General features: G+C 32.1%; 1 protein-coding gene across 4 annotated transcripts; it reads left to right on the forward strand.

Annotated features, from left to right (window-relative positions):
- Positions 1-436: 436 nt before the first annotated feature.
- Positions 437-16,387, forward strand: LOC145956794 (uncharacterized). Of its 4 annotated transcripts, XM_083072481.1 has the most exons (4): positions 437-6,582; positions 6,755-6,810; positions 9,561-9,629; positions 15,429-16,387. In XM_083072481.1, exon 1 carries the CDS (start codon positions 553-555, stop codon positions 3,151-3,153), a length of 2,601 nt encoding a protein of 866 aa, XP_082928607.1. In that variant the 5' UTR covers positions 437-552; the 3' UTR covers positions 3,154-6,582; positions 6,755-6,810; positions 9,561-9,629; positions 15,429-16,387. The 4 variants fall into 4 exon arrangements, with proteins under 4 accessions (XP_082928607.1, XP_082928606.1, XP_082928608.1 ...); XM_083072480.1 differs by lacking the exon at positions 15,429-16,387 and having other exon boundaries at positions 9,561-10,325; XM_083072482.1 differs by lacking the exons at positions 9,561-9,629; positions 15,429-16,387 and adding an exon at positions 7,302-9,488.
- The last annotated feature ends 746 nt before the right edge of the window (positions 16,388-17,133 follow it).

Here is a 17,133-nt window from a genome sequence, read left to right on the forward strand (position 1 = left end):
ATTTATTGCTTTCTAGGCTAGTTTAAATTTTGCAATCTCTCTTATATTTTAAAATCAATTTGTAAAGCTTGGAGGGAGTATTAAGAAGCTGGTCAGGTATATCTAACTCCTTGTTAGCATTCTCACGTGTAGTACTAGTGGAAGTGGCTTGAAAATTTCATATGTTTCAAGCTTCCACCTAGGGCAAACCGACTAGTTGATTATCCTTGCTTCCTTCAAGTGTTTGAACTTTAATTGTGTTTACTTAGTTGCTTAAATTCGTCTAGACTTGTGTAGATTTACTTGCTCACGTTTAGTTTAGTCTTAAAACAAACAAATTGTGAAAAAGCATTCAAAAAAATTTTGTGAAAAGTTTTGGGAATTGGAAGTACCACAAAGGAGTTTAGTGATTTCCACTTGAAAAGGCTTGGTTATTAAGTGGCTCTTTGTAGCTCACCTCCCTTGATAGTGCAACTTGTACACTTAGACTTCCAAGTGTTATTTTCATTCCTAGAAAATACCAAAAACATTTTATAACTTTTTGCATAGCATATAAAATCTTATTGCTTAATCATGAGTCAACATTCTCAAAGTAGTAGTGACTTTGAATCTCCTAAAAGTTTTAAAAGAATTGTCAAGGAGGTTGAGGCACTAAAACTTTGGAAGCATGATGAAATACTTCAAAAACAAAAAGAAAAACTTGAAAAGGGAGTACAAATCATGGCTTTAGAACAAGAGATTCAAAAGATTAAGCAACGAGAAGAAAAACTTTTGAAAAGATTGAATAAAAATAAAAGTCTAAAAGGTTCTTCTAGGAGCTCAACCAAGAGCTCCAATGATTCTCAAAATCAAGATAATGATGGTAGTATACAAATGGATGCTTACTATCAACCCCCACCTAGGAGAGTCATTAAAGAACACAAAGTGAGGGAATCAAGGATTGATCTCCCTTACTTTCATGGAAAAGATAATGTGGACACCTACTTGGATTGGGAGATGAAAGTGGAGCAAATCTTCACTTGTCATCAAGTAGGTGAGGAAAGAAAAGTTCCTTTAGCCACCCTAGCTTTTCAAGGACAAGCCATGTATTGGTGGACATCCTTGGAAAGAGAGAGAAGACTTCATAATGATCCTCCCATCACTTATTGGAATGAGTTGAGGAGTGCTATGAGAAGAAGGCACATACCTTCTTATTATAGTAGGGAGCTTATGGATAAGCTCCAAAGACTCCAACAAAAGAATATGAGTGTTGAGGAGTATAGACAAAAGATGGAGTTGTATCTCATGAGGGCTGGCATAAGGGAAGAGGAAAGATTGACCATTGCTAGGTTTCTAAGTGGTCTTAATTTTGATATAAGAGATAGAGTTGAGTTACTCCCTTATAGGGACCTTGATGATTTGGTCCAACTTTGTATAAGGGTGGAACAACAAAATTTAAGGAAAAATTCTTTAAAAGGAAAAACTCAAGCTAACTCTTATATCAAGAATGACTACAAGAGGGAGGGTCAATATGACTCTTCTAAAAGCTCTAGTAAGGGTCAAGAAAAAGAAAAAGAAAATGAGAAAAATGTTGTCACTTCTAGTAGTAAAACTAGTGACATCAAATGCTTCAAATGTCTTGGGAGAGGCCATATAGCTTCTCAATGTCCAACTAAAAAGGTCATGATTTTGAGAGGACAAGACATTTATAGTAGCCTTGATGAATCTAGTTCTACCACTTCAAGTGATAGTGAGACTAGTAAGGAAGATCCTCAAATTGAAAAGCTATATCCTGTTGATGGTGATCTTCTTATGGTCAAAAGGCTTCTTGGAAGTCAACCTTGTCCCACTTCACTATCACAAAGAGAGAACATCTTTCACACAAGATGTTTAGTTTCCAAAAGAACTTGTTCTCTCATTGTTGATAGTGGATCATGTTTAAATTGTTGTAGTACAAGGTTGATTAACAAGTTAGCCCTTACCACCATTCCTCACCCTCACCCTTACAAACTTCATTGGCTCAATGAAGGTGAGGAATTGGAGGTGAATCAACAAGTGAAGGTCAAGTTTTCTATAGGGGATTATAAAGATAAAGTTTTATGTGATGTAATCCCTATGGAAGCTTGTCATATTTTGCTTGGTAGGCCATGGCAATTTGATAAACAAACTATACATGATGGCCTCACTAACAAAATATCCTTCATTCATAAAAATAAGGAAATTGTTTTTAATCCTTTAACACCACCCCAAGTGTTTGAGGATCAAAAGCAAATGAAAAAGAAAAGAAACAAAGAAAAGAAAGAAGGACAGAGTGTGGATAAAAGGGACTCCACTAAGACATTTGTGACAAAAGAGAGTTATTTTATAACCAAACAAGACTTGAAAAGAACTCTCTTTATTCATAAAAGTTTTGACTCTTGTCCTAATGCTGCCACTTATCTTAGAGTTGAGAATGAAAAACAAAATAAATTTCAAACCAAGAATTCTCAACTTAGAGATATAGTGAAGAAAGAGTGGACTATTCCTAGTGTTACTCCTTATACTACTTCCTTGATGATGCACACGGAAGGAAGTATTTCTTTAAATTTAATAAAGCACCCCATTTTCGGTTTACATTGTTTAGTAGATACAACTTGTAATAATCTATATTCTATGTTTAATCTTATGGGAAGTTCTTACTCTTTTGAACTTAATATGTTTCCTTCCCTACAAGATAAATATAGCTTATATGATTATAAGTATCTAGCAAACAATCAAATCCAAAATTGTTTAGGATGTTTTCTAGTAGTTTTTTCTTTATATTTTAGGAAAAGCCTAGGTTACCATTTAGGGTACTTTAGGCAAGATATTGTAGTGTTTAAAAATCAGTCTTTTCATTGTCTTAGTCATAGTGTTCTTACATTTTTAGGTTTTACTTCTAGGTTATGCTTAGAAGAGGAGCCTATTTCTAGAGAGTCTAATATTTTATCTTTCTTTGTGAGGTTAGATACTAGGACTCCTCTTAGGATCCATGATCTTTTCTCTTACCATGTTACTTCTTATTCCTTGCATGTTTTATATGTAGGAGTTAATTTTTCTTCTTCCATTCATCCTCGAGATTTGAGGACAAATCCTTTTCAAGAGGGAGGGGATGATGGAATCATGCTTTGGAGTGCAAGAGGTGACATACTCAAAGATCCAAGAGGAGTTGGCTAGACATGAAGGTTTGGGCCAGTCAGGGCCCAATGGGCCTGATGGGCCTGGGAAGGCCCAAGTTGAACTTTTCATGGGCCATATTTTGTTATAGCTATTTTCATATATTTTTTTATACATCATGTTAGTATAGGTATCATATATTTTGGTCTTGTATTTTGGACCACATAGAGTAGCATTTTAGGTTTTAGGCTAGTTGGGCCTAGTTTTGGGCTTCATGGGCCTTTGGGCTTTTGCTACTCAATATTGGGCTCATTTTCATTCTTGTAATTTTTCCTTTCCATTGTAATTGTTGGACCAATGTAATTAGGTCATTAGAATAGGAAAATACAAGGAATACTAAAGTATGCTAATTAGGTTAAATTAGGTTTAATTTCGAAGTCATTTAAGTTACATTTGAGTCACATGTTTAGCACCTTGGGTGGCTGAACATGTGCCACTCAAATTAACCCTAAATGACTCTCAAATCACACCTAAATGCACCTTGGTACCTAAATTTTCGGACTTACACATGTGCACCAAAGTTTGAATTCAAATTTCAAATTTGAATTCAAACTTTAGGCGCCATTTTGTGAACCTTAAGCTTAGGCGCCTAAGTGTCATAATTTTGGTGCATACTTAAGCCAATTCCTTCTGACTTTGTATTCACTTTGAACCTTATATGAAATTTGAGAGCCAAGAGCCGAATTTCCTTTTCAAAGTCCTCTAGAGAATTCATCTCAAAAACCTAGGGAGTTCATCTTCTTCCTACTCTTTGAAGTGAGTCTTCCATTGATCTTTGAGCTTGGATGCTTCCATCCAAGGCTTGAACCTTCATCCATCCGTGTTCCTTCATCAATTAAGTTCCATTTCATTCGGTAATATCTCCTTGAAGAGGATCCGTGGCTAGGAGGAGCTAAGGAGAAGAACATTCATCACTTCTCACTAACCTCTTCCATCAGGTTGAGGCATTCAGGGACACCAATAGGTGACTTAGTCGAGTATAAGTCAAGAATTGATCAGATGCAAAATATAGATGTATATATATTCTAATTGTCACATATTAAAGAATTAATATTCATTCTTAATTTAACAGTGCCTTTGGATACCTTATAAAGGTTATGAGGGCATACTACTAAAAAATGCTTTTAAAACTTCAACAAAGTGGAATGCTTGTATCCCATTAATTTGTTTCATAGTGGTTGAATGATAACAAGTGAATACGGTAAAACTTCAATTTGGTTTATTATAAGGTATACCATAGCCGCCAATAAATTTGGATCAACAATATGAGACATTCATGCGAGGAAATACTTACGATAACTAGGCCAAGAACATTTCAATTGGACCCAACAATGGATGGAACACCGATAGAACGTTGTAGTAGGGCAACTTGTCAATGGTCATTTATCCCATATAGATGAATATATGGCATGGTATAGAAAAAAAATACAATTCTTTATTTGTTTGTGCCCCAACAATTACAAGACCCACGTGTTGTAGAAAACATTGATATTGGCCAAATGTCACAAGCACCAATAAAAATGTTAATATAACGAGAGTATCAACAAAAAAAATACAAGTCCAAATCCTAACCCCATTATTACTGATGATATGCAAAATAATGGTTAGAAACCACAATGTAATTCATTTGTTGTAACTTCCTCCATCACAACAACATCCTGATCACTACAATGACAATAATTAGCACTCTTTTGCATCAACAACAAAAGAATTTGTTAATAATTTATTTGGTGCAAAAGTTGGTTCGTCATAATTAGCTGTGACACATTTTCAAAGTATGTATTCTAACAACGTTCCATTTTTTAACCAACATGAATCTTATATTCAATAAGAGACAAATACCTCTTTTGCTTATGTCAATAATTTCCATGAATCTGTCTTGCAAGATCAACAAATTGGTGATGATGAAAACAATTATACACGATATCCAAGACAAACTCGTCCCCAATGCAATCCTCCATGAAATAGAAAACTGCCACCTTGTGAAACTAGAGATCATCTTCGACATTGATATTTTTTGAAATAATTTTTGTATTGCATTTTTTTAATGTAATTTTTGGTTGACTAATTTAGAGATAAAAACAATAGAATATAATATTTAAAGAGTTAGAAAAAAATATTTTTTTTACAATTTTTGAGAATCATTTTGAAAAAAATTTTAAAAACCAATTTAAGACCCGAAAGTGATACTATTGTATATTCACTAACATAAAAAATATGAGCATAAATCATTATTTGAACAAAAAAGATCTTATGTTCAAATTATACAAAAGTTAACTTTTACAATAATCCTAAAAATTTATATAAATAAAAAAAGTAAATATATAGTATTTTAATATTTTAAAAATATATTATATGTTTAGATAATTTAATAAATATAATATTTTATTTTATTTTAATTTATATTTTAACATTTTAAATATATATATTTATTATATTATGATTATATTTTTATAAATTAAAAGTAAAGAATAATACAATATGTTGAAAAGTTAGGGTCCCCGTACCTGACTTCTCAACGTAATACAAAAAGTGTGGCATTGTGACAAACTCAAAAGGGTGGCATTATGTTGATTATATATGAAAACAGTGACAATTGTACAAAAAATTCCTTTAGTTACTCTTTGTTCTAGATGGAATATTGGATTGAAAACATGTTACTGCGTATGTTGTATGCCACAACCTTGAGTGGCTACTTCATGTTTCTTTCTCTTGCCACTACAAAAAAAATAACCTGTGCCTACAGACACTTTTACCTATAGACCTGAATTAGTGTAGGTAAAACTAAAAAAAAAATTTACCTACAAATGTTTAATGTAGGTATAACTCAAAAATCTATACCCATTTTTATTTGGTATAGGTAAAACTCAATACAACTTAAAATTCTTCTACCAACAAATTGTCAATGTAGGTAAAAGCCTTCAAAGACTTATGCCTACTACTATTTTAGGTAGGTAAAAAATTTACAAAATTTATACCTACAGTTATTTAATATAAATAAAAATCCATGTAAAACAAATAAATAATTATATATAAATAATACTAACCCGAAATGTATTTCTTTCATCATTTTTTGTAGGTTAGAAAAATTTTGATCACCCCTAATCGCAACCCAAATGTAATTCTAAAATAGTTTTTAGAATGTTAAAATTTAATTCAAAAACCTGATTTCTAGCAAGAAGTATTTACAAAAAAAAAAAAAAAAAAAATACAAACGAATATAGTTCCTATTACGTGTATGGTGTCACAGGAAAAGAAGTATCTATTGCAGAAGGGCCATGTATGGTGAGGCCCATCATACAGAGCCGCCCAACCCAACCCCAAAAGCTACAGCATATAATCTATTTAATTCAAAAACCTGATTTCTCGTTCTGAATTGCTCCGCACCCCTCGCTCGTCTCCGTTCTCGAATCATGTCTCCATTCACAGGTTTCTTCCTCATGAATCTCCTACAGCTTATTTGTTTCTTCTAATCTAGGTTTTTGATTCATATAATCCTACGTCCTCTACTTCATTGCGCTTTACTTTCGAATTTTATCTCGTACTCTTTTTCTTCGAGTCTAATGTAAGATTTGTTTATTGATACTGAGTTTGCTAACAGATATCCAAGAAGCACTCACAGATCTTGTATTCGAACGTTCACCAATTTATCAATAGGTATTTTATATCTTCTCACTCTTGATTTAATCAACTAACTTATTTTAATTTTACTTCTTATTCCAAAGAAATTTATCTGAACCTACTCTTAATCAACTAACTTAGAAGTGAGAACTACCTAAAAGGTCTGAAGGGATCTTGCCATTGCAAAACCTTCCTGTGGGTTTTCCGTCTAAGAAATCCCTCCCATATGGTTTGCAGTTTGCATTTATTATTGTTTCAATATGATTGTTGTTGCCTGTATCCAAGATTGAATCACCAAAAGCTATAACAGCAGGAATGTCATGGTTGCTATATTTTGTTTGTGATATGGCTGTTACAGCAAATGAATAAAATAGAACAACAAATAGATTGACATAGAGAGATTTAACAGTGGTAAGCTTCATCATGTGAGTTTAAATTTCACTCTTCTGCATACAAATTTATAATTGTCATGGTCATGACATATTATGTTGATTGGAATTCAATGAGCATTTACTTGTTGGTAACAGCTACCTAAGTGATGCAGCTGAGTAATCCAACCATTAGAAAATCTTGTGTTCAAGTTTTGTACGAAAGATGGCTCATACATATAATGTGTTTCCTTAAAAGAAGTACCTGTTAGTTGGTATCACGAGTAGGTTGGGTAGCGCATTCATTATTGATTCACATTCTATCCTCGGGCGGGAAGGACTCAGTCTCAAAGCTCTTTTGCCAGCTTAGCATCTTGATGGTCTGTTCAAAATCGAAATCCCGATCTGACCAAGCTTTCGTCAGTTGATTATGTCAAAACGGAGAACAGAAGACCTGCTTTTGTTCCAGTTTCTGATTCAAGAATGTCTGTTCCTATTGTTCTTGTAATCTCTATCACTTTAGGAGCATTTGTGATGAACAACATGTTGCTATTGCTACTAATAATAGCAGCTTTAGGAGTGGTTGATTGGAGGTGGTTAGCATGAGTCATGAGAAATGGAGAATTAGCAACTCAACACGTTTAGTGTGGTTATTGCATGACACTTGTCAAGGGATTGATCGGTGAAAAAGGAAGAGACAAGAACAATGTATATAGGATATCACACTCTTTTGCATGCCATAGTCTCTTTCTTCTTATATGTAGTAGTATTTCATTAGTACCATTAGTAATCACTTCATGCTTGCCCAACCATTGGAATTACGTACGAGTTGAACATTAATTATAATAGCTTTAATAATCATTTGTTCCGTGCAGTACGTGTCTTAAAAGTTACAAAACAGAGTGTAAAGATAGGAAAACATACTTGAAGAAAAAGCATTTGAGAGAGAGAGAGGTGCATGTTAATGTGATAGGTGTAAGTGTAATTAAGGCAGAGACAAGGAGGGAAGGGTGGTTGGAGAGAGAGATAAGAGGGAAAAGAAAAGGTGAGTGAAAGGTGTGTGACGATAGTGCTGCCAATGTTTAAATTAGTATACATTTAAATTACACCAAGTCAGAATCCCACCTTAACATAGATATACCCTTCACTTCTAATTAATATACATTTAAATTGCTTTGTTTGTTGGATTTTTTTTTCTCTTTTTAATAAAAAGTTTTTATTAGAATAAAATATGACTTTATGTAAAGATAAAATTAACTATTAATCTTTTTTGAGAATTTTTAGTATAACTATATATCATTTACTCCATATCTAATGCAAATTTGCATGAAAGGAAACAAAATACAGCAAAATTGTTTAAAACTGATGTTTAGGAATTAGGATAGTGATTAAAGAAATAATATGAGAATGATTTAACTTTTAATTTTAAAGTAATTGTTTTTTTAATAAATTATTACTCAGAGGGTATTTGTGAGGAGGTGGACCTTAATACCTTTAATATCTAATATTTTTAAAAGCGTGAAGGAGAGAACTTCATCAAGAAAAGGGGAAAAAATCCAAACTCAAAGTTTATTAATATTGTTAGACAAAATAATCCAAACCCACGGTTCACAATATATATTGCATCAAAGTGATAAATGACTAATAAATAATCTACTTCAGTTGGTTAGGAAGGTTACGTGAACTATATTATAATAAATTCCTTTATACGAAATGTATCTCATAAATAATAATAAAAGAGTAAGAAATGGCCTGAGCTTTTAAAGCCACCAGAATAAGACACGAAAAGTTTAAATTATCGTTTTTCAATTTCTCTATCACTTTAAAGATATTAAAGCAATGAAGAAACACTAGGTATATACGAATCTATATCACTTTTATTCTATTATTGTTTTTTAGCTTGTTAAAAATTCAAGAGAAAATAGTATATAGAGTTTTTTTATGTCATTCTATCACTAGTTTATTGAGGCCATTTCACTCAATTTTTTTCCAGTTTATTGTATCAAATGGATAAGAGTTGGATACATGACAACTCTCTAAATAAAGAGAAGTACATTAGAGGGGTTCTAAATTTTCTTGATTTTGCCTTTGCTAAATCTTCCAAGGATGGAAAAATGATTCTACTAGTGAAAATCATCAAACTACAAGAGACCCCAAATGAGAAAACCTTCAACTAAGGAGCAGACTTACTGGTGCTTGTAATTAGAATCTGATTTGCATGATCTTTTTTTAAATATTATCTTTCTTGTTTTCCCACCAAATTTATTATATGCTACACAAATCTTATGCTCAAGTGTTGTGGAGAAATATTATCTTTCATGGTTTAGTAATTAAAATGCGTAATTTAATGGCATAGTATACATGATGATGATAATTATTTTAGTGTTGTAAAATTGACATCTTTCATATTTTTTTTAGGATTGGTGAAAGATTTACATGCAGTGGATCAACATAGATGGCAATACTTACAGGATGACATTTATCAATGTAATATGTTTACTTTTTTTTATTTTTAATTAGCAACTTTAACATCATGAATTTGTCATTTTTATAACATAGTTTAAATACTTATATGTCTAGCTCTATGAACAATGATACTTGAAATATAATACAAACATGATGTTTATAATAACATGATAACAATTACCGGTACTTTAACATTCCTCGAGTGTTGGATGTTGAATTGTTGATGAACTTGCCAATTTGTGACAATAAGAGTTCTTGTTATGGCATCATTATTGGGGGTATTTATTTGGTAGAGAAATTAAATAAATAAGACTTGGTTTCATTTGTTCACCAGAACAACACCAATTATTTTTCTTGTGGATATCTTGTACATTTGTCTCTTATTGACACCAATGGATATATTTGGATTGGTAGATGGATAACTGTATGTGATGTATGTTAATTTTACCAATCTTTCTTTTCGGGATTGGTAATCAATTGTTCCTTCACCCAACGTTTTTTATTGTATACAACTGCATCTTTTAAAGACCTTATCTCAAGACAATAATCGTTTATTCATATTTTTTTTATAGAAATTTTTCTTTAAATAATTATTTAATCTTCAAATATATTCATTTTTTTGTCAAGATAAATAAATATAAACATGTCACAAATCACAATCACAACTAAATTGTATTAGCATATTTTTTTAAAAAAATTATTTTCATGAGTTAAATAAATGTTGAGTAAATATATATATATTTATTTATTTATAGGTACAATAATAATAATAATAATAATAATAAATAAAATAAAAAATACGTTTACCTATAGTCAGAGCATGTAAGAATAAGTTAATGACTTTTACCTACAGTCATAACATGTAAGTACAACTTAATGGTGTTTACTTATAGTAGGGAGTGTAAATATAAGTCAATGATTTTTACCCACGCATATTGCAAATTGTAGGTAGTTCTTATAGTGACAGTCAAATGTAGTTGTAGGTAAAATTATGTCTGTAGGTAAAACTTATAGTGATAGACTATTAGTTGTAGCTATATGCCCCCTCAAAGTTGACAACTTCAATGTCTGTAGGTCAAAGTCCATGATACCTTTACCTATGGAATTTAGATTTTTAGTGACATTTTTTGTGTGTAGGCATAAGTCATTTTTCTTGTAGTGTGCTATCGATTGCTTGATGCTCATGATTGGTTGTGGGAATTATTTTGTTCAAGTAGACACTTTGATTAAAATGATATGAGATTTGTGCAATATATGTTTGGATTTGGTTGAGAGGCTAAATATGATGAGTGATTGACTCAAATTAATTACCAAGACAATGAGTTTTTTTTTTTACAACAAAAAAGGCAATATATTAGAGAGATACAAAGTATCACAAACCCATATACAATGAATAAGAAAAGAGTTGTCAAAGAACATGTTTCCTGATTAGATCTAATTTGTGCAAAAAAAATAGTACAAATTAGAATTAACTAGATTCCCCCTAATGGATATACTCAACCAAAATATTGCTCCTATCCTACAATTGCCTACATCCTTCCACGTAACAATTTGAGAATCTGTGTGTTATGTTCCTACCATGACAAATTATAGAAAGTGGATATCACCATATTTTTATTTCTTACCCAGACAAAAAACCACCATAACTTATTAACCCCCTAATCCGCTACACTTTATGGCACATAAATGTTGAGATTCATGAATGATGAATCAAACTCAACTCTGAAGTTCTGAGAGTTTTGATGATAACAAAGGACACAAGCTAATCAAGAAAGGAAGACATGAAGATCATGAAAGAATACAATATGTAATAGGAGTAGTTTATATGTTCTTATATGTTGAGTTGCCTTGTTGAGTTTATTTTGCATGTGTATGCTTTGTGCATGAGTTAAACTTAATCTAAATTGACTAAGAGTGAGTATGATGATGATTCAAATAACTTGGAAAGTTTTCTAATGTGTGAAATAGATTTTTTGAAAACTAACTCAAAATAATTGATTATTATTAAATATAATCTATTATTCCAGTAAGAGGTTCAGAGAACCTTGCTGTAATAATTGATTATCTGAGAAATAATCGATTATTCCAGGAAGTGCTCTCTGAAATAATCAATTATCCTGCAAAATAATTGATTATTCTATTCTTGATGATTTCTATAATTCATGAAGAACAAAATAATCGATTATCCTTAACAATAATCGATTATCTGGGTCTGGAAAACTTTATAAATAGTTTTCACACTTTGAAACAAGTACATAGAAGAAAAGAGAACATAAGATAGGATTCTACTCATTTTGTGAAGTCTTTGTGACCTTCTTGGAGTGTTTTCTTTGTGAAACCAAGAAGAAAAACATTTAGTGAAATGCTTTGAGAGAAATCATCATCATCACTACATTCTTGGAAGAGAAGGATTGAGATTTGTCAAGAATTCATAGTCTGATTTGTTCAGCTTCCAGGTGAATTTATTCCTTTAATTCTTTGTGTAATGTGTAAAGAAGTCTTGAGTGGGTGTCTCAAGTGGTAAGGAATTATTGTAGTGGGTTTCTACAAGAAGTGCTTTCTTGGGTGCAAGAAATTGTCTATCTTGAGTGTTGAAGTGTGTGCGTGTGTGGTATGCTTGTAAAACTTCTTCATTGAGATAGTGGAACAAATCTTGATCAAGTTATGATTGAGTTCTGAATGTAGGTCACATGTGGAGTGGCTGAACCAGGATAAAACAAATTGCACTCTTCACTCATGTCTATCTTGTACATTGAGCAATATTTAATTGAATGTTAAAATGGCTGGTCTTGATTAATATGCTTGTATGATTAAAATACTGGTTTAAATTGAAACATGACAATTGGAAATTAGTTGTTATTAATCTGAATTCAATAAAGATTAACCAAGAACTCATATAGGATTCATTCCCATTTGCAAAAGGTTCAAGAATCTTCATTGAAAATTTGTATTAGAAAAGTTTTAATTGAAATAAAGATCCTTAAACTCTGATAAAATTTTTAAGTGTCATTGAATCCAATTCACCCCCCTCTTAGATTGAGCTATTCTTTTCTATCAATAAAGACAACTCCTCTATATCCATAGGCATCATCATCTTCTTCTTTACTACTAGTATGTATCAGAGAAAGATTCTAATTAATGCCTTCATAGAAGAAATTGTAACCATTGTATCACCAATTGGATCCTATTATGTTTTGTCCATAGACTCAAATATCTTATCCATATTTCACATTCATTAATAGACCTCCCCTGCTAGCAGCAAATTAATATAGATCATTACATCCCCACCTTTTACAACTACTTGTAACTTGGTTCACTAGGAATATCCAACTAGTAGTCATGCCCTTCACCTTACTGAACATTGATCAAACCCAATATCAATTTGTTGTTTATTATTCCTAAGTCATGACCATGATGTGAACATGATATCTGTAGTAATTTCCTTCTGTCATAATTTTCTCATCTGAACACACCATTATTCCCATGTCCCCACAAGGATTAAATGACAACACACCACACAATCCGTTATCTCTAAGTTTCTAAAAAAGAAGAGGAATCGTAAGGTAATTGAAATATTAGCTCACTTATAACACTCTTTCTACATTGAGTTAGACTTCTACATGAAAAAAACATATGTGAATGTGGGACATTTTCTTCCTCAAATATCTTATCCATATTTCACATTCATTAATAGACCTCCCCTGCTAGCAGCAACTTAATATAGATCATTACATCCCCACCTTTTACAACTACTTGTAACTTGGTTCACTAGGAATATCCAACTAGTAGTCATGCCCTTCACCTTACTGAACATTGATCAAACCCAATATCAATTTTTTGTTTATTATTCCTAAGTCATGACCATGATGTGAACATGATATCTGTAGTAATTTCCTTCTGTCATAATTTTCTCATCTGAACACACCATTATTCCCATGTCCCCACAAGGATCAAATGACAACACACCACACAATCCGTTATCTCTAAGTTTCTAAAAAAGAAGAGGAATCGTAAGGTAATTGAAATATTAGCTCACTTATAACACTCTTTCTACATTGAGTTAGACTTCTACATGAAAAAAACATATGTGAATGTGGGACATTTTCTTCCTCTAAATGGAAAATTGATATGTAGGTCCCTCAGTATCTACCTGAACATTTATTTTTATGAGATTATCAATTGTAGGTAGCCCACTATAATAAATTCTCCAAAATAGAATCAGTGCCTTTGGGGTACCTTCAACTTCCAAGCTTGTCTCATTATTTTGTCAACTTGGTTTCCAAATTTTATAGAGTGTAGTGAATTGTACACTAAAATAATTAAGAAAGTCCTTGTGGACCAAGACAATAAGTAAATTAAACATATTTGAGTTGTTTTGACTAGTTTTAAATGAAGATTTAAATCAACTAAGGAATATATATCTATTAGTGATTGTTCTTGATGTCTTAGGAAATCTAAGATAGGGATCTACAACTTCTCTGTTGAGAGTTTCATCCAATTCGGACGTCTCAAGTTTTATAAATGTGCCACAATTTACGCCTCTACACTTTACTTTAGGTTTACTTTAGGAACTTATCGTATAAGAAGTTTAACCTTGTTAATTAGTGGCTTAGTGGGCCAGGCTGTGTAAATATTGTGATTAGGCCCACTATCTTGCTTTATTAATAAGTGTCATGAGACTTGTTTTGTACGTTTTCTCTCATTTTTTTAGAATTTCAAGTTGCTTCCTCTATAAGTTTCTCAAAAATTACTCTCTTTTGGATTTTTTCTCTACTATTTCTAAATGAATAAACTGCAACAACTCAATGGAGCTGCATGGCTAGTCCCTCTAGTTGATTCAATATTCCATGAATTATGGTAAAACTCGAGTTCCCAATCTATTTTTACCATACAAATTCTCTTTGTCCTCTTCTCCATTCTAGGTCTACTTTCATTTTCATGATTATGAATTCCATTTTAATTTTATTTGAAACTGAGATTGAAGTTTATTTTTGGATATAGATTTGGATTTAGATATAGATCTAACATAACCTAAATCGCCTAAATCAATCGTTCAACATTCTTGAATTTCACGAAAATTATGAGATCGTGATTGTGTTTCATGTTTTTTTTTAATTCAATAGATCTAGATTTAGATCTACATTTTACTTACGTTCTTGTTGATTTAAGGTTGATTGAATTCAGATTATATTTTGAATCTTGAAAATTATGACACAAGGATTGAAATCTTGAATTGATTATTATTTCCAATTGAATTTTCAATTAATTTTCTATATTGTATTCTTAATAGTCGATTATTGTTCCCTATTTCAAAAATCCCCTTTTAACAATTGCATGATAAATTTAAATTCAATTGACTTGTGTCTTCAAGATGAATAACATAGTTTGTACATAGGTTTTTCCCTATATTACAAATTCAAGGGAAAAATCTAGTAACTTTTACAGTGATACGACAATGTTATCAAACATCTTGTCAGGCAACATTGTGATGGTACTAAGAGGAAAGTTTTGGTACTCTTCTAAAGGTTCAAAGACAAATTCTTCTATATAAAGTGTGACCTTTAGAGGTACCTCCTCAAATTCATATACTAGAAAGGGATAAAAGGCTTTTTTTTGGTAAGGGTTATGAAGGGATGGTTTCGACACCATGTGGATCTTTTTGAAACAATACTAGGAACTTATACTTGACTTATTCTTTCACCAATGTTAATCTTTCAAATAATGAATTAATATCTTGTATCTTGTAGATGACTCTTCAAAAATTGGTGATAGATATTCATGCCAATCAAAACTAATATCTTCCATGGTCATCTTTGGTAGGTCAAGAAAAGGTTTGAAAGATAGGAGAAACATATGTACCAGTAGCCTCCAGAGGACTCAAGGTCGAATCCTAGTTATAGACACCTAATTTTGTTCGAACCCATAAACAAAGAAATGAACTTCTATTTATGAAGAAAAGGAGCCCCCAAAGCATGGAAATGACATGATATGACATTAGAAGGCCTAAAGCCCAATAAGAATTGATTTAGTAGCCCAGAACGGGCCATTCCGGCTTTTCCAAAACTAGAATGGGTTGTTCCCAATCTGGAATAGGCTTTTCCAAACTGCTAAAAGGCCTTGAAGCCCTAGTTGAGAACGGGCCAGAATGGGCCATTCCAACACAAGTTGTTACGAGTCAAGTTTAAATCTGGAACGGGCCATTTTGATACCGGAACAGACTGTTCCAGATTCAAATTTAACTTATAACAAACTTATCCAGAACGAGTCATTCTGAAATTAGAACAGGTCGTTCTGGTTAGTTCTGACGTCTATAAATAGTAGACTCGGGCACTGCTCCCGAGGCCAGAAAAATCCGTCTAGAAAGTCTCATATAGCTAGAAATTTCTCTCTCTTCCCTCTCTTGTATTTCTTGAGATTTTGTAAGGCATATTATAGTGTGTAAGGCAGCCAAAAAATGCCTAGAGGTCTCCAAAATTGAAGATTCAATAAAGCTCAAATAAGAGGTATTTCAGTCAAATATTCTTTTCCATATCTTACTTCTTTTACTTTAATAAATATTATTCTAAATAAATAAAAAATCATGTAGACGTCTTAGGATAAATCGTGTAATTTAAATTTCAAGTATGTAAATAACCACTAATAAAAAGGGAACTAATATTCAAACTATTAATTCTCATTACGTTAACTTCGTCATAAGGCACCGATTTAGGACGTTGTAGGGGTGCCTAATACCTTCCCTACAAGTAACCGATCCCGAACCCAATTTTGGTTATTAAGGCCATTATTGGACTTTCAAAAATATTTTCTTGTTCCAATGTTTTGAGCAAAACATTAGTGGTGACTCCATGAACCATTTTGTCAAAAATCATTAATTAAAGATTAGTCTGGTTTCCGAACATTCCTTAATTGATGAGATTTTCAAAAAGGTAGTCTAAACCATTGGTTGCAAGATCAAAATTTTTTGGGTTACGACAGATGACAACTCCACTGACTCCACTGGGGAAGTTTAAAGAGGGTCGGGCCCAAATAAGTGATGAAGTTAACAAAACAATAATTAATACTTATATATATGTTCCCCTTTACATTGTTTGTTTTATTGTTTGGATTTTATAATTGTATGTATGCTTAAGGTCTCACACGTGATTGAATTAACAAATGTACACACACCATAGCACAAAACAATCCCCCTACACCCGGGGCATGAGCACGTAAACATAGGGAGTGATTGACGTACGACTGACCAAAGTATGGCCTTAATGTGACACCCTTACTACCCCAACACATATATATTCTAATAATGTAAATAAACTAAAGAATAAAATTTTCAATGTTGGTAAAAGGGTTCACACAAAACCTTCATAATTGTTCTTCAATAACCAAAATAATTGAAAATAAAACTTGGAAAGTAAAACTTAAGAGTTTACAAATTATTTTCAGAAGAAAAGGTACAACTCCAAATACATAAAAGTTCATATCCTAGAATTCTCTGCCCCAATGTCACAATATCAGAGCACACCCACAATTC

The sequence above is a fragment of the Cajanus cajan genome, chromosome 4, assembly GCF_000230855.2.
Source record: "Cajanus cajan strain Asha chromosome 4, NIPB_CcT2T_4, whole genome shotgun sequence".
NCBI lineage: Eukaryota > Viridiplantae > Streptophyta > Magnoliopsida > Fabales > Fabaceae > Cajanus > Cajanus cajan.